Source organism: Dromiciops gliroides, chromosome 2, assembly GCF_019393635.1.
Source record: "Dromiciops gliroides isolate mDroGli1 chromosome 2, mDroGli1.pri, whole genome shotgun sequence".
Taxonomy (NCBI): domain Eukaryota; kingdom Metazoa; phylum Chordata; class Mammalia; order Microbiotheria; family Microbiotheriidae; genus Dromiciops; species Dromiciops gliroides.
Window position 1 is genome coordinate 530,619,077 of NC_057862.1, and position 25,018 is coordinate 530,644,094.

A 25,018-nucleotide genomic window follows, 5' to 3' on the forward strand; every position below is an offset into this window, starting at 1 on the left:
CAGACACTTAACACTTACTAGCTGTGTGACCCTGGGCAAGTCACTTAACCCCAATTGCCTCACTAAAAAAAAAAAAAAAAAACAAATAAAAACTGTAGTGTTGAGGTAATATTTGAACTCAGGTCTTCCTGATAAATGGATATTGTCCAGCACCCTGTCCACTTAAATGACACATTTATTAACTAGTTAGCAGAGCTGTGACGAATCTCAAAAGACACGAGGTGAGAAGCACGGTGGCCACGTCCTTTCTCTTTCTCGGGGGTAAAAAAGAGACCGTTGGGCGGGATCGCTGTCTCCTCCCAACCGCCTCTGCAATTTGAAGACGGCGGGCCTGGCTCTCAAGTCTCGCGAGACTCTGCTACCTATCTCGCGAGAAGCACCACAGCAGGCAGCGATGGCGGCGGCGGGAGCCGGAGCCGGGGCCGGCGCGGGGCCGCCGGCCTCAGCGGCGGGAACTGAAGAAGGAGAGGCACCGCCGGCAGCAGCGAGTGTTGCCGCCCCAACTGGAGAGGGGCACATCGGCGGCACCTGCGCGGATTCGAACTCTGGGGAGGCCGAAAGCGGGTGAGATATAACCTGAGATCTCTGGCATCCCCTCTCAGCGCCAACCCCCCCCCACCCCCTCCCGCCGAGGCCCCGAGCTTTCATCGTTTTCTTGATATTCACGCCAAAAGTCCCGCCCCCTTCCGAGCCCCGGGCCCCACCCCTTTCAAGCCCTGACTCCGCCCCTCCAGATCAGGCCACGCCCCTCAGCGCTGGGTCCCCACCCCTATCAGCCCTGGACCCCCAGGTCCTTGGCCTAACCTCAACCTCTCCCAGTTTGTAGACCACTGCATGCTAAAGGCTCCTCCCCTTTCTGTCACTGGCCCCTCCCCTCGCCCCGCTTAACCTGGAGCCCTTTGAGAGCCCCGGGCTCCTCCCTGGTCCCGGCGTTGGGCCCCGCCCCTTCGGAACCGGGAGCTGAGAACCCCCTCCTTTTCCCTACTTCCATACCCAGGGCCCCCACCCCCTCCAGCAACTGAACTCAATGCCTGGCAAGGGCCCCCAACCCACGTGTTTGACCCCGGGTCACTCCCTTTAGACCTTCTCTGGCTCATCCTTGGCCCCGCCCATCTCCAAACTTTGGGTGTTTCACCACCCTTCCAGATGTTGGTCCAGACCTTGGACCCTTCTGGAGCCTGGCTTCCTTTTCCCAACCCTGGGCTAGTTGTAAGGGCAGTGTCCCCCTTCCTCCTCCTTAAGGTCCTGTTCTATGCCCTTCAGACTCCACCAAACTGTCCCATAAAGGAGGTTCTCGAGTCCACTCCCCTTCTATCCTAATGCCCAGAATCCTCCTTTATCACAGCCTCCTCACCTCACTGAGAGCAGAGCCCCACTTCCCCCAAGAAGAGGCTATTCCACACAAGGCCTGACATGCACACTTAGGGTAGGGTAGCCAAGACCTCAGCTCTGGCTGAGGCTCATCATGCCCAGTTCAGTTTAATTAAGGGTGCATGTATGAGCTGACCATTATTTTTGAAGCATGCCTTGCTAAAAGAAGAAAAGGTCTAGGACTCTCCATAAGACAATATCTACAGTTTCATTTTACAACTCCAACAGTTGAGCCACCATTGTTATAAACATAGGTACCACCCACAAAGGCAAACTTGTCCATCCACCATGTCTTTTTCTTGGTATCATTACCTTTCTCTGCAACCCTAAGCTGCTTCTTCTCCTGTGAGTTTTTGTGACCTGATTTTTACTACTCAAATACTTAGTCTGGGGAGCTCTAGTCTAAGGGCACTGTAAGGGCCTAAAATTCTAGCTGTGATGGCTAAACAAGAGACTAGTAATTTAAAATCCTCTTCGTTGGACAGAGTATTTTTTTAAAAAACATATATTTGTATAAATGATTTCTCATAGGGATTCTACTTTGGTTGATGTATCTGCTGGTTTGGAGACTGAATCCTCTAATGGAAAAGATACACTGGTAAGTATTTCTTACTTTTGTTTTGGATTTTTTGTGTAGATAAGTTTCTGTCCAAATACAAACTAGTCTGAAGATTTGATCTTCTCATTTTCCTCTAAAATTCCATGAAACTAGGAAGGAGCTGGAGATAGTTCAGAAGTCATGGACACTCAGACTGGTTCTGTGGATGAAGAGAATGGTCGACAGCTGGGAGAGGTGGAGTTGCAGTGTGGGATATGTACAAAATGGTTCACAGCAGACACTTTTGGCATTGATACCACGTGTGTATTTCCTTCAGCTTTTTTTTAAAGCTCTCTGTTAAAAATGGATGCAGTAGGTAACAAATTTTAGTCTTTGTAAATATAAATACTAATATGTAAACATTTCAAAGATACAGTATTTGTCCCATACCCTTCAATTGATGGGATAAAGATGTTGAATTAGGAAGTATTATTTAGTGAGCATTTATTGTAATGTACCCACTGTGCATCAAAGAGTTCATGCTCTAGGGCCTAGCATCTTAAATTGGGTCTTGACCTAATATGCAGTTATGTAACTGAATAGGTGGGGGGGTACAAAAAATTTGGCAACAATAAAAGGTTATGTGCACCTATGTGATATACCTATATACCTGGGATTGTGTAAAAATTTCTCAGGCAAAAAGGGGTCACAAGTGGAAAAAGTTTAAGAAGCCCTGCTCTAGGAAGTTTGTTTTGTTTTGGTTTTGTTTTTGTTTTTTGTTTTTGATGAGGCAGTTGGGGTTAAGTGACTTGCCCAGGTTCACACAGCTAGTAAGTGTCAAGTGTCTGAGGTCAGATTTGAACTCAGGTCCTTCTGACTCCAGTGCCAGTGCTCTATCACTGTGCCACCTAGCTGCCCCAGGAAGTTTTTTTCAACCCAGACTATAATGCAGTTATCTAAACTCCACTGTGAACTGCTTCACTTTCTGGGCTCCGCATCTCAGGTAAAGGAACAAAAATGTGGTAGCAAGCCATAGATGGAATCAGTTTAAATATATAGGTTTTTATAAGTGAGAAATTTTTGTAGCAAAAGTTTTGTCTGTTAGTAATTTGATAAAGGTGCCTACCTAGATCATAGTTACATATATTTGGGAGATGCTCTATAATCTTTAAATAAGGACCTAAACTCCTGTTGCACTCTAATCTTGTGCCATACCTTTATTTCTCATCTGTCTTTTTAAACAATTCTTCCCTTAAATGTGGGTGGTCATTCCCAAAGTTCATCCTTCACATGCTGTCTTCATTCTCTTTTTGGGCAAGTTCTGCTGATCTCTACCTAATCTATATCTTTAACTCCTGAGCTTCAGTACCAAGTTTCAGATGACCAGCTGAATACTTTTACTTGGATAACTACAATCTACTTAGTCACTAAATTCTGCTATTATTTTCCAGTTGGTTTTTTCCATTCCTCGTATCATAAATACAGCATGGAGAAGACTTGACTGGACAGCATGCCATTTGAAAAAGAACTAGAGGCTTCATTTGACCACAGTATTCAGTAGTCTGATGTGATTTCCAAAAAAAAACCCCAATGTGCTCTGAGGCTTCATTTATTGAATAAGTAATGCCATCCTACTCTGTTCTGGTCAGCCCACATTTGCAGTATTGTGTTCTTGGGTGTCACATTTTAAAAGGGTTATTGATCAATGCGAGTGCATTTAGAGGAAATGATTAGGATGATGAGACTTAAAACCAAGAGTCCTGATGGTTGGGGGTAGGAATTGATTGTGTATAAACTGAAGAAGTCCAAAGGAATGTGATAGTAGTACTTAAATATTTGAAAGACCTTCTTGTGAAAGAAAGATTAGATTCTGTTGGCATAGCCCCAGAAGGTGAAATTTGAACCAGTGGTGGAATTTGCCAAGTGGCAGATTTGAGCTCAGTATAAGAAAGAAATAAGCTTCCTCTTAAGGTAATGAACTCTCCATCATTGGAGATATGCAAGAAGAAGGTGACTGACCACTTGTTGGGGTTATTATTCATTAATCGAGATCTGCATTATATCCCTTACTTATCGCTCTTATATCTCTTACTAATGATCCCTAGTCTGTAATACCCTAGCTTGGGCCTTAATTCCCTGGTTCCTGTCCTACTGCAGTAGTTGTATAACTCCAATTTGCCATATACCATGCCTCCAGATTTTTCCCCCTCTAATCTACTCCATGCAATATAACAAAACTAATGTTCTAAAAACTTAGTTTTGATCATGTCCTTCCCCTGGTCAATGGTTATCTGTTGCCTAGAGAATAAAGTCCAAATTTATTTTGATATTTGAAACTTCTCCTGCCTCATCCCAACCTAGGTGCTAGGTGAGGCAGTGGATAGTTTTAGACTGTACTTCAAACTGACCCCGGACAAGTCATTTAACCTCTGTATGCTTCAGTTTCCTCAGCTATAAAATGGGGGTGATAATAATAGCATCTACCTCCCAGAGTTGTTCTAAAGATCAAATGAAAGAATTTTTGTAAATTTTTGTAAAGCAGTATGCAAACTTTAAAGTGCTTTGTAAGTGGTAGCTATACCTATTGTTGTTATTTCATTGATTTATTTTCTATTCTCATATCTTTTGCCTTTTTTCCCCCTCTGTGACATATGCTCCCAGATCTGAAATGCCCTATCCCTTCTCCATGTCTTCTTAAATCCTACCTAGGCTTCCTTGAGCACCTCCTGCTGAAGTGATTGCTCAGCCCTGGGATTCTCCAAGTACTGACTGCAGGGTTGATTTGACAATCATCCTTTATTGTTTTAACTTTTCACATGTTAATAGCTTATCTTCTCAATGAGATTTTAAGCTCCTAGAGGGCTTGGACCTCTCTTCTCCATCTTTGTGTCTTCCACTGACCTAGCAGTCACTAAATAGGCTAGGTACTCATTGATAGGGATTTTTAGCGAGGTGGTTACCTGGAGCAGAGCCAAAACAGACTTATCTCCATTTGATACAATTATCAGATAGAGCAAAGCTCTAGAGGATTTTTGAACTAGAAAAAAATCCTTTTATGGGTGTGTTTTATTGTCAGGATCATCAGGTTTAGGTGATTATTTTTTCAAGTTTGAAGACTAAATTGAGACTAAAATTGTCCAGGGTTTTCAGTGAAGGAAAAAAAAATCTATACATACGCAAAGTAAAATATTTAAATTTGGTTCTTTGCAGGTCGTGCCTACCTTTTATGACAAACTACAGTTTTCATTGTAATGTATGTCATCACAGTGGGAACACTTACTTCCTCAGAAAGCAAGCAAGTGAGTACAAATCCTAAAACTATAGAAATAGAGAATGCTTTTGATCTGGTGCAATAATGGAAGGTTGAGGAGGAGACTAAATGGGCCAGTCCTAAACCAGGAGACCACCTATCATCCTGCTGCATGCTCTCTGAGGTATACGCAGCCTCTTCACTAGCCATGAGTTGTTCCTTGGCCATCTTCAGTTCATTTGACAGCCATGTTCTTGCTGGTAGATGTACTCTTTGTGCTATACTTTACATGAGGATTTTGAGTTGAATATCTATTTAGCTTTGGGGAAATACCTCTTGCCACAGATTAAATCTTGTTCTTCTTTTTCCTTTCAAAGACTTAAAAGAAATGTGCCTTAGTGCTTTGGCCAACCTGACATGGCAGTCCCGAACACAGGATGAACATCCTAAAACCATGTTCTCCAAAGACAAGGTAGAGTTGTCCCATTCCTTCTAGCATCAGTGATATGGTAGCTCCAAAGAATCAGGTAAAACTTTCTGGGTATGAGCTTTAAGAATAATAGCTGTTTTTCGGGATAAAATCTAAGCTTGGATTCAATCAAGCTCCATGTTTTTACTTGTTCTGTGGTTTTGTTTTGTTTTTTTTCCTGTTACAATGTTACTTGACTTGTAGGGAAGCAGTGTGGCATGGTGGCTAGAAAGCCAACTTGTGAGTCAGGAAGAACTTAATTTAAAATTCTTCCTCTAGACAGACTGCTTTGTGACCCTGAGCAAGTCACCTAACCTCTTACCTTCAATTTCTGCATCTGTAAAATGAGGAGATTGGACTTGGTAGCTTCTAAGGTCACTTCCAGCTCAAAACTGTTATCTTGTCATCGTCGTCATCATCATCACTAGTAGCAGCAACCACAGCTTGAAAAACATTCAGTTCTTTACCTCCAAGTAGATGCTGACTTAATCAAGTATTTTTTTGAGGGCATAATTTGCTATTCTCTATGGCAGATGAGCCACTATAAGATCTTGTCCCTGCAATCAAGCACTTTATAATATGGATGCAGAGCCAAGGCTTTTGCAGAATCAGTAATTAGATAATTCTACAATTCCATCATTAAGTGCTAAATTGCATGATGCATTGTATAGGAGCTCAAAGAAGGATGGAAATCTGAGGGCTAGAAGTGGGTTTTTTGAATTTGATAGAACGTAAGTTTTCAAGGATGGGGGCTATTTCATTTTTGTCTTTGTACCTTCAGCACCTAACCAAATACCTGGCACAGAAGTAGTGCTTAATAAGTCTTTGTTGTTTGAATGATTAGGTAAGGAAAGACATCAATAGACAGTTGTAGACACACCGTTTTAGTGGTTCTAGTCTGGAACAACATGAGCTTTCCCACATAGGCCTATTGATCTTCTCTCCCTATATGCTGCATATATCATGCTTATTGTTGTTTCCCTTACCTCTGTGCATGGTGTGCAATGAAAAGTTAAAAACATTATACTTCTGAGAAGGAATCCATAGGGAAACCCATGAAACAAAAAAGCTTAAGAACCTCTGCCTAAGAAGTTATTTTTCATATTGGATTTCTGGCCTAAAAGCACACTAACACAAAATTAGTGTATACCAAGCCATCACCTTTAAAGAATTGAAATTAACCTGTCTTGGAAAGAAGTCTGGGTTTGTCTTTTGTTAGTCTGAAAAATGTTCATCTGCCAGCTTTAAACAGCATTCCCTTTATTTGACCCAGTGGAGCAGAGTCCTTTCACTGTGCTGCAAATTATTGACTCAGCAAAACCAACCCAAAAAGGAAAACAAACTCCTGAAAAGCTTAGTACCTGCTATTCTGGGGTCTCATCCTCCAATCCCATCAGTTTGGATTGTCTCTGACACTCAAAAAATGTTTGAAAACCAGCATTCCACCCTTGAGCATGTCCCTTTTGGAAATCTCTCAGGAAGCCGACATCCAAGGAGAATGAAACTTCAATTCTGTGACAGTGTTTGTCCTTTCATCTACTTCCTAGCTTTTTATTCCATTGACATTTTCCTTGTCCCCTCTTGCTCTCTTTCATTTTATAATAGCCATGATTACTATGTCCTTGATTTGATAATTCTGCAAGTCAGTTTCATTAGTGTCCCTAGACAGCAAGTCACTTTTGATAAATTTGATGCCAGATTCAATGAGAAGCATCCAGATTATGCTTCAGTAATTGCCACAAAGCCAAAATGATTAAGAGATTTGTTATAAAACAAGAAAATACACAAAAAAAGTGAGTGGGGAATAAAGTTACCTGAGTAGTATAATGCTTATTTATTTTGCATGTATATCTTTGCAGTATATTTTCTGTTATTGACAACAGTAACTGTGAAATACTTTCTTAGCCATGTAGACTATGTGACCAGGCCAGAGTATGTGAAAAATTATTTTCTTAACTGGTATAAAATACTAGCCAGAAATGATGGATGACAAGTCATAATGTTGCATGTTATTTACACTTAAATCAATTATATGATCTATTTGCTAAATTGATTTGTTTCCCTTGTGCTTCAACATCCTTTTTTCATCAAATTTCAGTGCTATAAATGAGTTGTCTTTTTTTCTTTAACTTTTTTTTTTTTTTTTTTTTGGTGAGGCAATTGGAGTTAAGTGACTTGCCCAGGGTCACACAGCTAGTAAGCGTTAAGTGTCTGAGGCTGGATTTGAGCTCAGGTCCTCCTGACTCCAGGGCCAGTGTTCTATCCACTACACCACCTAGCTGCCCCTGAGTTGTCTTTTTTAAACAAAGAAAAATTTGCAAAAGAGAGGATATTTTGTTTTTAACCTGTGTAAAAAATGTAGGTTTTTGGAACAGGTGTTCTAGTTTCCCTTATATAATATGGAGGGCCAGGTTTTCCCAGTCTGATTCAGCTTTAATGGGGCATCATAGTTCTGAACTTAGAGTTAAAAGTCCAGACCTTGAAGTGTAGATAACTGGAAACTTTGAAGTATAGCCCAAAATAGCTTGCCAACATACTTTAAAAGTATTTGGTGGGGGGCAGCTAGGTGGCGCAATGGATAGAGTACTGGCCCTGGATTCAGGAGAACCTGAGTTCAAATCTGGTCTGGGACACTTAACACTTACTAGCTGTGTGACCCTGGGCAAGTTACTTAACCCCAATTGCCTCACTAAAAAAAAAAAAAAAGTATTTGGAGGATTTATGTGACACTGTCCTTGCAGGCCTGGTGAAAGAAAAAATTTAGAAGGATCATTTAGGGTAAAAGTAATTTGATAGAATGAATTTGATTAGTCTCCCTGTGGTCTTCCCCAGATAAACTGTCAGCTCCTTGGAGGAAAGAGTGATCTAATATTTTTTGGGTCCCTCTATTCCTAGCACAGTGTTATGAATATAGTATGTGCTCAGTACATATTAATTAAAACAGTGAGCAGTCATGCTTAGCTTCTCCCTTTCATTTAGATTTTTAAAAAAATTTTAATGTAATTGTTTTTCTTTTTCTTCAGTGACCGGTGATGTTTAAAGTAGTTATAAAGATATTAACTCATCTTTGTTTTTAAAAATAGGATATTATACCATTCATTGATAAGTACTGGGAGTGCATGACTACCAGACAGAGACCTGGGAAAATGACTTGGCCCAATAACATTGTTAAAACAATGGTAAGTAAAAGACAATTGAGGAAATTAAATATTTGAAAAGCTGGTTTCCTTTAGATGAGTTTTATTCTTCCTAGTCTTTTTAAATGTACTAGCATAAAGGAGATGAGAACAGTTTGGTATTTAGTTATTGAGAATGAGCAAGAATCAACTCCATGTGTGAATTTAATCAATATTTTTTATGGGGCAATGAGGGTTAAGTGACTTGCCCAGTGTCACACAGCTAGTAATTGTCAAGTGTCTGAGGCCAGATTTGAACTCAGGGACTCCCGAATCCAGGGCCAGTGCTTTATCCAGTGCGCCACCTAGCTGCCCCAAATTTAATTCGTTTTTAAGTAAATCTTGTTCAAATGGAGGTGAGATAGGATTTGTATAGGGTGTATTTTATAAGGTACTGCAGCTCTTGGAAACCTTAATTAACATGTTAAAACTATTTGTGTTCCATTGTTTTGCACAAACATACATAGACCCAAACCAAACCATAACCCAGAATATACAGGACTCTGGGGTGCTTCTTCAGATGAATGGGTTGTTTTAATCATTATTCACCCTCTTGCCCAGACTATTCCTCTTCAGTCTCCCTGCCATCAACCTCTCCTCAGCCCAGTCCTTTTCACAGTTGCTGGAGTGATTTTCTTAGAGTAAAACTGACTTCCCATTCAAAAAACTGACATTCCCATTCAGAATCTTCCCATTCAATAAGATCCATTGGTTCCCTAGCACCCCGGACCACTCTCCCCCTGCCAAACTCCTTGTTCATGTTACTCACGTGCACAGCATCTGTCACCTGTTACCTTGCCTTTGTGCCCCTACCCCTGGACTGTCCACCTTCTCCATCTGGGCCTTTTGGGTTGAATGCCATCCTGTGAGGCAGGTAGGTGGCACAGTTGATAAAGCACCAGCCCTGGAGTTCAAATCAGGCCTCAGACATTTGACACTTACTAGCTGTGTGACCCTGGGCAAGTCCCTTAACTCTCATTGCCCTGCCAAAAAATAAAAATAAAAAAATGCTATCTTATGCTTGAGGCTTTCCCCATCAGTTACCTTCCACACTTGTCATATGGAGCTGGGTAAATGCACATCATCTCCCATGTTGGGAGTTACGTTCTCCCAGGGCTCGGCCTATTCTATTTTTTCTTGTCAGCCCTGACATCTGGCAGGTCTCTGGTGTGTAGCAAGGGCTTAATAACTATTTGTTGGTTGTTAGATTAGGAGATGGGTACTGACAGGGTGTTTTTGTGGTTGGCGATCTATTCAGAAGCTGCTTGCCTTTAATGCTAAAACTTTCCTTCCTTCCAGAGTAGAGAAAGGGATGTATTTTTGGTGAAGGAACATCCAGACCCTGGAAGCAAAGACCCGGAAGAAGATTACCCCAAATTTGGGCTTTTGGATCAGGTGCACTGGCTTATATTGTATCGTATGGAAAGAGTACGAGTCTGGGAGATGGCAGGTCTAACCTCTAATCAGGGCTCTGCCTCGAGTTTCTTGTTTGTAATTAATCTCTAAGTAGGCTTCCAAACTGGGTATTCTGTGCTTCTGTGTACTTAGAAAGCGTTCTTTTGTCTTTGAGAAAGATATTGTTGGAGAATAATGTTAAGGGAAAATGGCTTCGCTTTGGTATTCTACAAATCTCAGATCTTTTCAGGAATGTCACTTCCAGTTCCTTGGTGCTATTTTAATTCCTTCTCTATCTTATCCGGAGCATCTGCCTCCCTGGACTTGATATGATGACGTTGTTAAGAGAGTTTGTTTTAAAATTATGTTTTCTTCTAGGATCTTGGTAATATTGGCCCAGCTTATGACAACCAGAAGCAAAGCAGCACAGTGTCTACTAGTGGAAATTTAAATGGCAAGTGTTCAGTTATTTATTGTTAAAATATTTTCAAGATATTAAATAGGAATGCTTCTGGAAGTCTTGGAGTTGGAAAGATCTATTGATAGCTATTCAATATGATTACTTTTTAGTGGTCACTTCATATTTTGTAGCTAGGCAGTTGGGTAATTTGGTAGGACTTTTTGTCACATTGTAGTCTTTTTCATTTAGAGGCAAATTTAGTTATTTTTATTGTTTCTGAGCTATAATTTACCCTATTATAATGATGACACTTAGATTGACCACTAGGTGACAACTTTTGGTTTTTCTTTACCAAATTATGAAGACAGTTCATTCTGGGTTGGGATCCACCTAGAGTAAAGAAGTCCCCATGACAGGGAAAGTCAAGATCCTTGGAAATTACCTCAACCGGTCATTTAAAAAAGTTCCATTCCTCTGTAGCATCTACCCTCAACCTTTACTTTCATTTATAAGTTAATTACCTTCCTGTTCTGTGGGTCCCATTTTCCTCTTTTTCTCATTTTGAAGTTTTAAGTTGTTCAGGAGTTTTATTCAAATTCAGCCATTGTGTATTGATTACTTGCTGACAGTTATTTTTCCTTTCGGTGACCAGTCTCCATATCTGAAATGAATTTATGTTTGGGTGACTTCAGGTGAAGAGGGTGGCTAGAAAGTGGTTGGGTTTTCATTGTAAAAATAGGATCCATCACTTGCCTTGGAATACTCATGTCTTCTTGAACTTCTAAGCTTTTTCTACTACTTGAAAGAATTTCTTAGTACAAAAAATAGTGGGAATGTTGTTTGTTTCCTTTCAAACACTGATTTTTTTTTCTCCTTAGACTTGTTAATATTTGACAAATACATGGTGCCACTTCTGTTCTTACAGGTGGAGCCTCTTTTGGAGGTGAATATTTACCTCTCAGCCTCTCAACCTTAAGTATTGTGTGGTTTGGAAAGTGCTTTTTTTGCTCAGTTGTCCTAGAAGCTAAAACCAATTTTTAAAAATCTAAAGCATTCTTAAAATGGTGACCATAGAACTAAATATGAGACTGTAATTTCAATTTTAATGTTAGTTATTAGAAGCTTTTACACTGTCATATTCTGCCTGGCACGGCCAGTCTTCTCCTTAATGCTTTTTGTTCTGTTTATAATAATTAGATTCAAAACATCACTATGAGTTAAAATGTAAATTATACTCCAAAAAATGCCAAATGAGTTAGGTAAGCCAAATTAAACCAAAAACATTGGGGCCCTTTTTAATCATCAAAAACCTTTCTGAGGAAACAGATGAACTCTTGTCATATTTTAAGAATTTAGCTCTTTAATACCTCTTGACCTGCTTGTGCAGAATATGATCTTGTTCCTTGACCTTGTTCCTTTTTTACTGCAACAGGGGTATGCTGATATTTTACAAGCTTGCTACACTCTTAGATAACCGTACTCTATGCAGTTGTTGTTTATATAAAGGTGTTTGCCTACAGTTCCATAAAAAAAAATTTTTTTAAACTAACTTCATTCGAGAGACATGGGCAGAACTGTACTGATTTCTTATTTCAAAACTACCCAAGGTACTAGTCTGGTGTGTGTGTGTGTTCTTTTTCTGTAAGATGTGTGTATATGTGCATACATGCTTACACACATACATATACATACTCATACCTATACTTTCATTTAATACCCTAGTCCAGGTTTAGCCTGTCTTGAATCTAATTCCTACGAAGTATACCCCAAAATGTCAGTACATTGCTATTAGCATACTCAAAAGTTGTCTTGCTAAATTTTAAAACCTTGTTTCTAATTGCATAAAATTGATATTCTTCATGTACCTAAAGTGGTCACAATGGAGATTGACTAGGTAGCACTGGAGAGAAACACCTTTTTAGTGCTTTTGTTTTTGTTTTTCCTTGTTTGGTGTATTTTATTTGGTTGAACATTGAAGTCAAGTGCTTAACTGCTTTAGCAGGTACTGTGTTTTTATTATGCTTATGGGGTGTGTACCATGTGCTGTTAAAGCAAGTGGAAATCTGCTTATCATGAGGATATTCTCTTTATGTGTTCTGATTTTGAGGGAAACTTTTTTTTAAATCTATTTAATTGTTTTCATTCTTTTTAGCTCTGGGTATTTGGAAACACCATGAATGAAATTGCATTTGTCAGTGTCTTCAGAAAGTGAACTGCTAGTTCACGGTGTTTTATTGAGAAAGAAAAGATTGGTTTTGTCTGTACATATTTAGAGGGTTTAGTGGTTTGAATCATTTCGTCCTGAGAATAATCCTTAAAAGACTTAGTTCAGCAGACGTCTTTTAAGCACCCACTGTGTACAGAACTACAGTATTGTGCTGTGCCTTGAGGGGAGCCAAAGTTTAGTGGTGACAGGGTCCCTACCCTCATGGGATTTACCATCTAGTGGAGTCATTCCGAGTTAGGGCGAAACCACATTTGATGTCCTTTTTAGAAAGGCTGCCTTTGGTGCAGCACAAATTCACTTCAGCCTTTTAGTTCCCTGGGAATTTCTGCCCTTGCTTCATGTCTCCCTTCCATCACAGCCAATTGATAGTGAGCTTCCCTCTCTTTCTAAGGGGGAATTGCAGCAGGAAGTAGTGGAAAAGGAAGAGGAGCCAAGCGCAAACAGCAGGATGGAGGGACCACAGGAACAACCAAGAAGGCTCGAAGGTAAACAGTATACCAGTTGGCCCTGGCACTAGCCTCGGTAGCAAAAAAGTCATGTTCTCCAGTGGCTAAATGGGAAAAAGAACTCTCTTCATCAAGTAACCTCCTAAGCAAGAGTCTCTGAAACAGTAAAGGGAAGCCTCAGACCGGCTATCCTATCTCCTCTGACTTGTCATTGCAAAGCACACTCTCCCGAGGGCGTTGCCCCCCCTGCCTGATCCATTCCCTACCATTTGTTCTGTGTCCCTCTTGGGTGTGTTGGGTGAGAATCACAGGAAATGAGAACCGTAGAATCTTGGCAAAAAGCAGAATGGGGAATAGGAAAGAGGTAGTGAAACCAGTATTTGAGGTGATGTCCTTGGGCAGCGTGTTCTGGGCTTTCCCTCACTTCTTCCTTGTTGTTAGTACAGATCTGAATTTTTGAGTAGGCAGTTAAATGTCCAGCTGTGGCCCCACAAATTCATCACCTGGTAGTCTTTCCTTTGGTTGCTAATCTTTTCCAAGCATAACCAAGGTAAGCCTGAAATTACAGTCTGTTGCTGGGACCATACTCAGAGCCTTTACAGCTCGATAGAATCTGCCAGAGTTCATCTTCTTTCACTATAGTCTTTTCATCTTCTTTCACTATAGTCTTCAAGAACCACATTGAGGCATCAGAGTCAGATGTTAGTATGAGGCCTACACTATAATCCTCTTTTTTTAAAAAATATGATAATATCTCAGAGACTCCCACAAACACCAGTCACATGCCTTGCATTTCAAGTTAGCCTGCAAACCACCAAAACGATGACCAGCTGTTGTTGAGAGGCTGCTTGAGAACCAGTGTCCTAAATAGATACTGTTCTCTGTTTGCCTATAGGAAGCAGAATGATGCATTCAAAGAATAAAAACCATGTGGGAATTGTGAATGTGTTTTTAGAGGAAATCCAACCATGCAAGAAAATCTTACTGTAGACATCTGAGCCAAAGATGACACTAGCTTCCTGTATTTTTTTCCTTTCTCCAGTGACCCCTTGTTTTCTGCTCAGCGCCTTCCCCCTCATGGCTATCCGTTGGAACACCCATTTAACAAAGATGGCTATCGATACATTCTCGCAGAACCAGACCCTCATGCCCCAGACCCTGAGAAATTGGAACTGGACTGTTGGGCAGGGAAGCCTATTCCAGGAGACCTCTACAGAGCCTGCCTCTATGAACGGGTTTTGTTAGCGCTTCATGACCGAGGTGCGCAGTATGCCTACCGTACCAGAAAACAGTCAAGTGTCATACCAGATTCTGTCAAGATGCACAATTTCATGTCTTGGTGAACTCCCTCAACCAGTGAAGGTCACAGCCTCTGCCTGACTTTGCTAAACAGTCTTCATGAGTGGTCAAGCCTTGGACGAACCTTTCCAAATTGAGTCAAGCTTGCCCTCAGATGACATATACACTATCTATCAATCTTTCTAGTGTGGTAGGGCAGATCAGAGATTGTGCTGTGTTGCATATCCCTTCGAAAACCCCAGATCATCTCCACATCACAGTGAGGCATCAGAGAAGGGTTAGAGTAGAGACTTCTACTTTATTCAGTACTTCAAGTATCTCTAATTTCAGTGGTGTGGGTACTCCCTCCACTAATACAGATTACAGCCCTAAGTAGATGGTCTTTGAGATTTGCCAAAGGATTCTTTTACTAGTTGGCTGATCAGTTTCAGAGGAGACTCATACTTATGGTTAAACCCTTTAATTTGAAAATGTTTAATAAGTAGGAAGGAATGATATCCTTGTAAAATGGGAGAGGGAAAGACACAGCTAGTATTTTATTGTCATTTTTGTATCAAGGCACAGAATGTTAGTGTGAGGAGACTGGTGGTGTTTTCTGCATCTTGGGGGCATTTTTTGTATGTTTAAACTGCCAGACTTCTTGTGTCTGAATGGGTTCCATTGGAATCCAGGGACTTTGCATGTGATTTGTGTGCCTCCCTGTGCCCTTTCTCAGTAAGAAAGTGATTGGAATCAGAGGACTTAGATCTGAATGCCAACTTTGCTGCTTTCTGGGCTTGTAGCCTACCCAGCCACATTACTTTTTACCTCTTCAGTTTTCTTCTCTAAAGAAAGAGAATAAGAATAACATTTATGTTCCTCACTTCACAGGATTGTCATAAAGAAAACACTTAAACCTTAAAACTGTGTGTAAATATGAGTCATTATCTTCATTAGTAATAAGAACAGTTTTTGCAATAATCAACCTCATGGATTTATTGTAAGGAAATCTCTCTTTAAAGTACTATATAGGGGCAGCTAGGTGGCGTAATGGATAAAGCACCAGCCCTGGATTCAGGAGGACCTGAATTCAAATCTGGTCTCAGACACTTGACACGTACTAGCTGTGTGACCCTGGGCAAGTCACTTAACCCTCATTGCCCCACAAAAAACAAACAAAAAAAGTACTATATAAATGTAGTTTACTATTAAAAAATGATGAGCAGGATGCTATCAGAAAAACCTGGAAAGATCTACATGAGCTAATACAAAGTGAAATGTACTGTATACAAAATAACAGCAATATTGTAAGATGATCTGCTGTGAATGACTTGGTTATTTTCAGCAATGCAATGATCCAAGACAACTCTGAAGGACTTATGAAAAATGTGATCCATCTACAGAGAAAGAACTAACGATATCTGAATATATATTGAAGCATAATTTTTTTGTTAGTTCCTTTATCCGAAGTTTTGTTTTTGTCTGTTTTCTTTCACAACCTGGCTAATGTGGAAATGTTTTGCATGACTATTCATATATAACTTATATTGAATTGCTTGAGTTCTTGGGTGGAGGGGGAGGAATTTGGAACACAAAGTTTTTAAAAATTGATGTCAAAAAAAAAAAAAAAGAACAAGGGGCAGCTAGGTGGCTCAGTGGATAGAGCACCGGCCCTGGATTCAGAAGGACCTGAGTTCAAATCCAGCCTCAGACACTTAACAATTACTAGCTGTGTGACCCTGGGCAAGTCACTTAACCCCAACTGCCTCATCAAAAAACAAAAGAAAAAAGAAAAGAACAACAGGGGCAGCTAGGTGGTGCAGTGGATAGAGCACTGGCTTTGGATTCAGGAGGACCTGAGTTCAAATCTGATCTCAGACACTTAACACTAGCTGTGTGACCCTGGGCAAGTCACTTACTTCCAATTGCCTCACCCCCCCGCAAAAAAAATTAATGTCAAAATTTGTTTTTACATGTAATTTGAGAAAATTAAATTCTAAATAATAAATAAATAAATGAAAGTAATAAGAACAGTTGGCTCCTTAAACAGTCTTTTTTGATCTCCGTCACTACAGCTCCTCAGCTAAAGATCTCAGATGACCGACTGACTGTGATCGGAGAGAAGGGCTACTCGATGGTTCGAGCCTCACATGGAGTTCGGAAAGGTGCCTGGTACTTTGAGATCTCAGTGGATGAGATGCCTCCAGATACGGCTGCCAGGCTGGGCTGGTCCCAGCCTCTTGGTAAGCTTCTCACCCAGCAGGTGGCAGTAAAGGGTTGGTCTGGACTAATGGAGCTAATTGGAAGGAAACCGTACATGGCCACCAGCTAGAATTTTGCTGAGCATCTTGTACAACTTCCTTGGATACTCCTGTGAATGGTTTAATTACTGAGCATTTGCCCTATATAATTATTTATTGTCTCAGAAACATTGAGAACAGCCATTTTAAGAAACCGAAGCAAATCAGACAGAATTGTAAACAGAATCATTCCTGTAGGAAACCAGAGTTGATATGACCCTCTGACTCATGTGTTTTATTGGGACAGGTAACCTCCAAGCTCCTCTGGGCTATGACAAATTCAGTTATTCATGGCGGAGCAAGAAGGGGACCAAGTTTCATCAGTCCATTGGCAAGCGCTATTCTTCTGGCTATGGTCAGGGTGACATACTGGGATTTTATATCAATCTTCCTGAGGAGACAGAAACTGCCAAGTCTTTGCCCGATACCTATAAAGATAAGGTCAGTGTTTCCCTTCTCATGCATTTTCAACTCTTGTTTCACTATCATGATGGGGTATAAAGCAGGCCCACTGTTGTTTTTGCAATTAACTTTTTTCTTTTTATTTTTTAATATTTTGTTGATGCCTTTTGAATGTTATATCCTAATAAGTCTTTCCCCCTTTCTAATGAATAATAATTGCGCAAAACCAACACAGCAATAGTTTCCTGTCTTTCTATCAAGAAGAAAGTATGTTTCATTATAATTGCCTATGGCTTAAACATCTAAGCTTAGAAGCAGATAGAAATAGTTCTGAAACTTACTTTCTATGGGCAAATCACTATCTCTCTGAACCTTAGTTTCTTCATCTAGAGTCCTAATGAATTGACCCCTGAAAACTCACTTTGTAATCACAAATTCGTGCTAGTAATGGTGAGTAGAAAAGGAGTAGACTGTGCCTTAGAAAAGAAAGGGGACTCTGAGATGGCAGTATATGAGAGGCCCTGGTGATTGTATGGTGGAAGGTTACATACTTAATTTTGGTCTTTCATCATTTCATCAAGTCTCATGAAACGCTGTAATTTTAGGTGGAAAATAGGGAGCAGTAGAACATGGTTCAGAAAATCAAGAGTTAGTGTGATTTACAAGCATGTCATCTAGCTCTATTGTAATGGCAGTGGCTTAGGGAATTCAGTTGAAAGATTGTACCCTTAATTGATTGCTTCAGATAGTCTTCATGAATAGTAGAGGTACTTTGGACAACATTCTTTTTGTCATTATCCAGAGGTACTGGACTTGAGGGTCCATGAAGTTACTTTTTAAAAAATATTTTTGGGAGCAGCTAGGTGGCGCAGTGGATAGAGCACCGGCCCTGGAGTCAGGAGTACCTGAGTTCAAATCTGGCCTCAGACACTTAACACTTACTAGCTCTGTGACCCTGGGCAAGTCACTTAACCCCAATTGCCCCACCAAAAAATATATATATATATTTTGGGGGGCCAGCTAGGTGGTGCAGTGGATAAAGCACCGGCCCTGGATTCAGGAGGACTTGAGTTCAAATCCAGCCTCAGACATTTGACACTTACTAGCTGTGTGACCCTGGGCAAGTCACTTAACCCTCATTGCCCCACCCAAAAAAACATTTTGATATACTCCATATTCTCTAGAATCATAATTGATGAGAATTCTTAAGTCTTTCAAACCAATGTAGTTGGTTTCCTTTTTAGACCCATGTATTTTATTTTATGCATTGAAAAACACAATTCTGAGTTGGGGCCTGTCCGCCCATAGGCTTCAACATTCAACAGATTGACTGCCAGAGAGATCCATGACACAGAAAAGGCTAAGAACTTCTACTCTATCCACAGATGAATTCTCCAAGCTCTCTCATAGGAAAGCTCAGATATAACATAAATCCTGGTTTTCATTTTGGCTTTTATGAAGTATAGACACATGAGATTCAAGATTCAATAATTCAAGATTTTATAATAAGCAAGAGTCCAAACTAAACTTATAAAAGGTCAGCAGATGTCTTGATGGCAGTTTTTCATACAGAATATGTACTGAGGGGCGGCTAGGTGGCGCAGTGGATAAAGCACCAGCCCTGGATTCAGGAGTACCTGAGTTCAAATCCGGCCTCAGACACTTGACACTTACTAGCTGTGTGACCCTTGGCAAGTCACTTAACCCCCATTGCCCCGCAAAAAAACAAAAAAAAACCAAAACAAACAAACAAACAAACAAAAAAGAATATGTACTGAATTACTTCTTGGGGATTAAGTAAGACAGTTGTCAAATTAGCTGTGTTGCGAGTGCTTCAGTGCCTGAAAGTTTTGAATCCTTATCCCAGAGGGCCAAAACTGGGCATCGAGTATGTGTTTTGTTATTTCACGGTACTAGAGATGGTGCTTCATGACTTTTACTTTCTCTCTCTTCTGCTCTTCAAGGCTTTGATAAAGTTCAAGAGCTACTTATATTTTGAAGAAAAGGATTTTGTGGATAAAGCTGAGAAGAGCCTCAAGCAGACCCCCCATAGTCAAGTGAGTCACAGTTTTTACTTGAGTGGTCTGAAGCAAGAGTTGGCAAGTTACAGCCCTCTGGTCAGATGTGACCCATGGAGCGTTTGGTACGGCCCACACGTTAAGAATGGCTTTGACATTTTTATTGAAGTGTGCAGACCATAGTTGGCCCCAAGGTTCCTTTGGCATAATCCAGAGTAAAATGAGTCTAGAGAAGAGAGCATAGAAACCACAGCATAGAGCAGGTTTCACTACGAGATTCAGCATGAAGAGTTTTGCTATTTTGCCTTAGGTAAGAATGACTTACACCTGGGCATTTACAGTGGAAAGCTCTAAGACTAGAAATCAAGAGACCTTGACCTGGGACAGGTCACTCAACATCTAGGTGACTCCCTTTTCTCGTCTGTATGATGAGGTTAGAAGATCCTGCTCCCACATAGCTCACAAGGCCATTGAAAAGATAACTACTCACGATCATGAGAGACTCCAAAGGAGGCACCTATAGTTGAGCCAGCGTCTAAGGGTCAGACACAAAGTGGAATGGAAAAGCCAAGCTGGTAGTATCTGGCCAAACGGATATGCAGAAGTCATCTGGGATCTTAAGAAAAGGAGAAGATAGAGAGAAAGTGGAGAAATTGAGGAAGAAACTGTGGGAGAGTAAATAAGGTGGGGGGCAGCTAGGCGGCGCAGTGGATAAAGCACCAGCCCTGGATTCAGGAGGACCTGAGTTCAAATCTGGCCTCAGACACTTGACAATTACTAGCTGTGTGACCCTGGGCAAATCACTTAATCCCAATTACCCACACACACAAAAGAATAAATAAATAAGGTGGATTTCAGAGCATCTTAGGAAAAAAAAAGAATAAAGGAAAATGAAGTAAATGGGAATGAGCAGCTGTTCAGCAAGAAAACAAGGTAGTTCCTACTTTTGGATCAAGGTGGGTGGACCTGCTTCAGAAGGACCCATCTCTTTTGAGTAGGAAAATGCTGTGGTGGGTAGAGAACATAGAGAAATCAATCAAGGGGTAGCTTTGAGGACTGAAAGAACAAACATAGTAGAGACGACGTGCAAGATCTATTAATGATTTATTAAGTACCTACTATGGGGCAGCTAGGTAGCGCAGTGGATAAAGCACTGGCCATGGATTCAGGAGGACCTGAGTTCAAATCCGGCCTCAGACACTTGACACTTACTAGCTGTGTGACCCTGGGTAAGTCACTTAACCCTCATTGCCCCGCAAAAAAACAAAAAGAGGTGGGTAACATACTTCCTCATCTCTGGAGTCATAGTTGGTTGTTGGTTTGATTGAAATTCTTAAGCCTTTCCAAGTCATTTGTTTATACGCTGTTGTCATTATGCTGTGCCCCTTTTTCTGCTCACTTCATTCTGCACTAGCTTGTACAAGTCTTTGCAGGTTTCACTGAAACCACTCCTTTTCACCTTTTTTGATGGCACAGCAGTACTCCTGTCACATACTCAGCTGTTCCCCAGTCAATGGGCAACCCTCAGTCTTCAGGTCTTTGCTGCTACCAAAAGGGCTGCTATAAGTACTTTTGCACCTAGGGGTCCCTCTCTCTCTCTTTGATCTCTGTGGGTTACTGGCCAAGAAGCTAGGGCATGGACAGCTCGATAACGATGGGGCATTGTTCCAAGTTAAAGCCATTGGATTTTAATCTTGCAGATAATATTCTACAAAAATGGTGTCAGCCAAGGAGTGGCCTACAAAGAAATTTTTGAAGGGGTCTACTTTCCTGCCATCTCACTGTATAAAAGCTGCACGGTAGGTCTGAGTGTCATCTTATGTAACAGATCCTAGAGATGGTGGGGAAAAGAACAGTTGTTAGATTCTGCTGCAGAAATCAGAATAGGTCTGGTGGTAGGATGAGAGTGTGTTTTTAGTTAAAAAGTTGGCAGTATTCCATCCTTTAGAACCTAGGCTGAGTCTTGGGCACTCTACAGAAAACATTTGCTGTGAGGGATAGAGGTTTGTGGACCTGTTGCAAGTTCCTCACTTACGTGTGTAGAATGAAAATGATGACCACAGACATGTGTCTTTTTGATCTTTTGTGATTTTTGTAACAAGCATTATGTTAATTTTTTTATTAATAACCTTCGCTTTTCATCTTACTTCTTTTCAGTTGCTAAGCCTGTTGATTTTGTCTCAACTGTCCCTCCCTTTCTGCTTCCCCTGCAACCAACCTCCTTAAAGTCCACATTTTCACATTAACATTGTCTTAACCTTCTGTCATCCTACTCTCAAGTCTCTCCCTCTTCACTTCATTTTTCTTTTCTTTTTTAATTAAAATTAATTAAAATTTTTTTTTCCAATTACATGTAAAGGTTTTTTTTGAGTTCCAAATTTTTCTCCCACCCTCCCTTCCCTCCCCCTCCTGAAGCCAGCAAGCAATCTGAATAAAAATAGGCTATACATTACAATACAAATATATTACAATCATGCTAAACATATTTCCATATTAGTCATGTTGTAAGAGAAGAATCAGAATAAAAGGGGAAAAATGCAAGAAAAAATAAACAACAAAAAAGCAACATCAAAAGTGAAAATAGTATGTTTCCATCTGCATTCAGATTTCTGAATCTGAATTCCACTTAATTTTTCACATGCTTCCTGAATAATCTTTCTAGCACATTACTCTGATCCTGTCATTTTTCTACTAAAAAGCCTCCAGTGGCTGCCCATTGGTCACTGAATAAAGTATAAACTCTAACATTCAAGGCTCTTCATGAACAGGTTCCAGCTTAGCTCTCCAGCCTGATCTCATAACCTGCACCTTAGCCCCACTTCCTCTACGTTCCAGCCAAACTCATATGTCTGCGTTTACCTGTAGTCTCCCATCTCCATGTCTTTGTTCATGTCATCTACATGCCTATAAAATTCTCCCACTCTCCATTCCTGCATAGTGAAGTTCATCCCCTCTGTTCAGGCCCCCTTGTCTCCATCTACTTCTAGTTGAAAGTGGTCTTGCCCTGCTCAGGATTCTCACAGTGCCCCCTCTGCATGTCTCTCGTGCAAAGATACAATGGAAAGTGGGCTGGATTTGGAAGCCCAGAACCCGAATTCAAATTCTGACTCTGCCGCTTAATAACAGTACAGCCTGTTTCCTCATCTGTAAAGCTGGATGTCCTTGGAGGTTCCTTTCAGCTCCAAATCTGTGATCCTCTCACCCCGTCATATTTTGTCCTGTATCATCTATCTGTGTGCAGCTCTCCTTCTTCTTCAATGAGAAGTTCCTCGAGAGCACAATCTAATTAATACTGATCTTTGCGTCTTCTCCAGTCTGCTCTCTGTTAGTGGTACTTCAGTGTTTATTGAATCGAATAGGTGACTTTTATCTTGATACTTCTGTTTTCAATGTAACAGTTATACAAACTACTGGCTTCACCAAGGACTATGACAGCATCAGATGTTTGAACCTAGTAGAGTGGTGAATAATACTTAGAACTAAACCTTGGACATGGAGTCAGAATTCAATAAATTTAATTTAAAATATTGTGTCTGGGGCGGGGCAGCTAGGTGACACAGGAGATAAAGCACCAGCCCTGGATTCAGGAGGACCTGAGTTCAAATCTGGCATCAGACACTTGACACTTACTAGCTGTGTGACCCCGGGCAAGTCACTTAACTCTCATTGCTCCACCCCCAAAAAAATTGTGTCCACCATGTTCAGTGTGACATTCAGCAATAAGCTTTGCCACTTATAAGCTGGGAAAGTCACTTATCCCACCCACCCCCAGCCTCAATTTCCTCAATTCTAAAATGAGCATCTATAAAATGAATACTTCTACCTTCCTCATATCATCATCTGGATCAGATGTAAGGATCAGATGAGATATTGTGTATTAAGCATGAACTGTAGGGACAGCTAGGTGGCGCAGTGGATAGAGCAATGGCCCTGGATTCAAGTAGGACCTGAGTTCAAATGTGACCTCAGACACTTGACACTTACTATCTGTGTGACCCTGGGCAAGTCACTTAACCTCAATTGCTTCACACACCCCCCTCCCAAAAAAAGCATAAACTGTAAGTCACTAAATAAATATTGTTATTATAGTAGAGGTCAATTATTTGTTGAATGACTTGATGGTGGCTCTTCTTCTTAGGCTAATAATTGAACTTTGAATATTATTTTGGTATGTACTACTAATGTGGCAAATTAAACAAACAGATAATTAGGTAAAATCAAAAGTTAGGGTAAGTATAATCTCCTAATTTGGTGGAAACCCTAAACTGGAAGTCAAGAGATACTTGTCCTTGCTCTTTCACTTGACTAGTAATATGATTTGGGGCAAGTCACATCACCTTTCTGGACTGTATTTTCCTTATCTGTAAAGCCAGATTCTGTAATCTCTAAAGTTTCTTCAATTGTTATCATCCTAAAAGTTCTAGAATTAGACAGTTCCCTGAACATCAGGGCTAAATTTTATGAGAAAGAGTCATTTAATGTGTATGTATGATGTGCATGAACTGTCCTTCAGGTTTCTATCAACTTTGGACCCTGCTTCAAGTATCCTCCAAGAGATCTCACTTATCGCCCTGTGAGTATTGATTTAAAATGTCATTGTTCTTTCATCGATGTCTTATGCCTTGTTTTAATGATCTTATTCCTGTTTCTTCTTCCAACTTGTAGATGAGTGACATGGGCTGGGGTGCCGTGGTGGAGCACACGCTAGCCGATGTCTTATACCACGTTGAAACAGAAGTGGATGGGAGACGGAGTCCCCCATGGGAGCCATAGCCAGGTTTCCCTGTTCTTGTTAGTCACTGCTTTTCTGTGGAATGAAACTGGGTGTGTTACATACTTTCATTTTTTAACAGTTTCTGATGTCCTCACCTCAAAAGGGACCAGCATCTCCTTTCTCAAGTTACAAGTTTAGGTTAGCAGTGTAGGGCAAGGACAGGCAACCCCTTGTCCTCCACTGTTGTCCCTTGTTTATGAATGAGTATTCTTCACCGGTGCACCGTGCTCTGAAAACTCCTGACTCTTCAAAATCCAATGAGCTTCCTGTGAAATTGGTGCCGTGCCACATGTCATTCGATCTCAGGCTGCTCAACTAGCCATGTTTCTAACACTGAGAGAGTTGTCTCTTCCAAGCTGCTTTTTTGTTTAAAGAACATTTCCATAGGCGGATATCAACCCTGTCCCATTCTTCAGGGACAGCTGTTCTATTTCCAAAAGCAACTGAATTAGTGGTCCTGGCGAGGAGCCTTGTGCTCCAACAACTCTAAAAACTATTCATTTTTTTGTGCGTTTTTTAAATTGTAAATAGTTTTCTTATCTAAGGGTCTCTGAAATGCCAAAACAGCCAGGTGCATGAAACTGTAATTGTGAGACACCCTTGCTTGTGACTTTTAAGGAAATAATAACCAGTCTGAAATAAAACTTGAAAATGAGTTTGTTTGGCACTTTGTGTCTATCTCTTAGACTAGACCTGTGGAGCACAGTGCCTTTGGCCCCCTCCCAGCAGGTCATGGAGGCTGAAGCAATCTGAAGGGAAATGATGGGTTTTTTACTTCAGTCTTTTGTGATAGTACTACTTTTAGCCAACCTGGCTTCTGGCATAAAGTTTTCTGTTTCCTTTATTCAGCCTTTGTTAAGAGCCTACCTTGTACAATGCAGTAGGCTACACCTGGGGGTTGAGATAAAGACATGGTCTCTGCTCTCAAAGAATAGGAATCATGAAGTACACCAATAACTAAAATCCAAATAGAG

The 25,018-nt window shown here is 40.7% G+C and overlaps 1 protein-coding gene across 4 annotated transcripts; it reads left to right on the plus strand.

Moving 5' to 3' along the window:
- Nucleotides 1-361: 361 nt before the first annotated feature.
- On the plus strand, nucleotides 362-24,699 carry ASH2L (ASH2 like, histone lysine methyltransferase complex subunit). 4 transcript variants are annotated; one of them, XM_043986424.1, is made up of 17 exons: nucleotides 365-564; nucleotides 1,903-1,969; nucleotides 2,084-2,229; nucleotides 5,120-5,208; nucleotides 5,537-5,631; nucleotides 8,712-8,807; nucleotides 10,104-10,199; nucleotides 10,578-10,653; nucleotides 11,525-11,542; nucleotides 13,218-13,311; nucleotides 14,315-14,532; nucleotides 16,626-16,793; nucleotides 17,098-17,291; nucleotides 19,217-19,309; nucleotides 20,971-21,069; nucleotides 23,784-23,843; nucleotides 23,936-24,699. In XM_043986424.1, the coding sequence occupies exons 1-17, from the start codon at nucleotides 395-397 to the stop codon at nucleotides 24,041-24,043; spliced, it is 1,887 nt and encodes a 628-aa protein (XP_043842359.1). In that variant the 5' UTR covers nucleotides 365-394; the 3' UTR covers nucleotides 24,044-24,699. The 4 variants fall into 4 exon arrangements, with proteins under 4 accessions (XP_043842361.1, XP_043842362.1, XP_043842359.1 ...); XM_043986426.1 differs by lacking the exon at nucleotides 14,315-14,532 and having other exon boundaries at nucleotides 362-564; nucleotides 11,478-11,542; XM_043986425.1 differs by lacking the exon at nucleotides 11,525-11,542.
- Nucleotides 24,700-25,018: the final 319 nt, after the last annotated feature.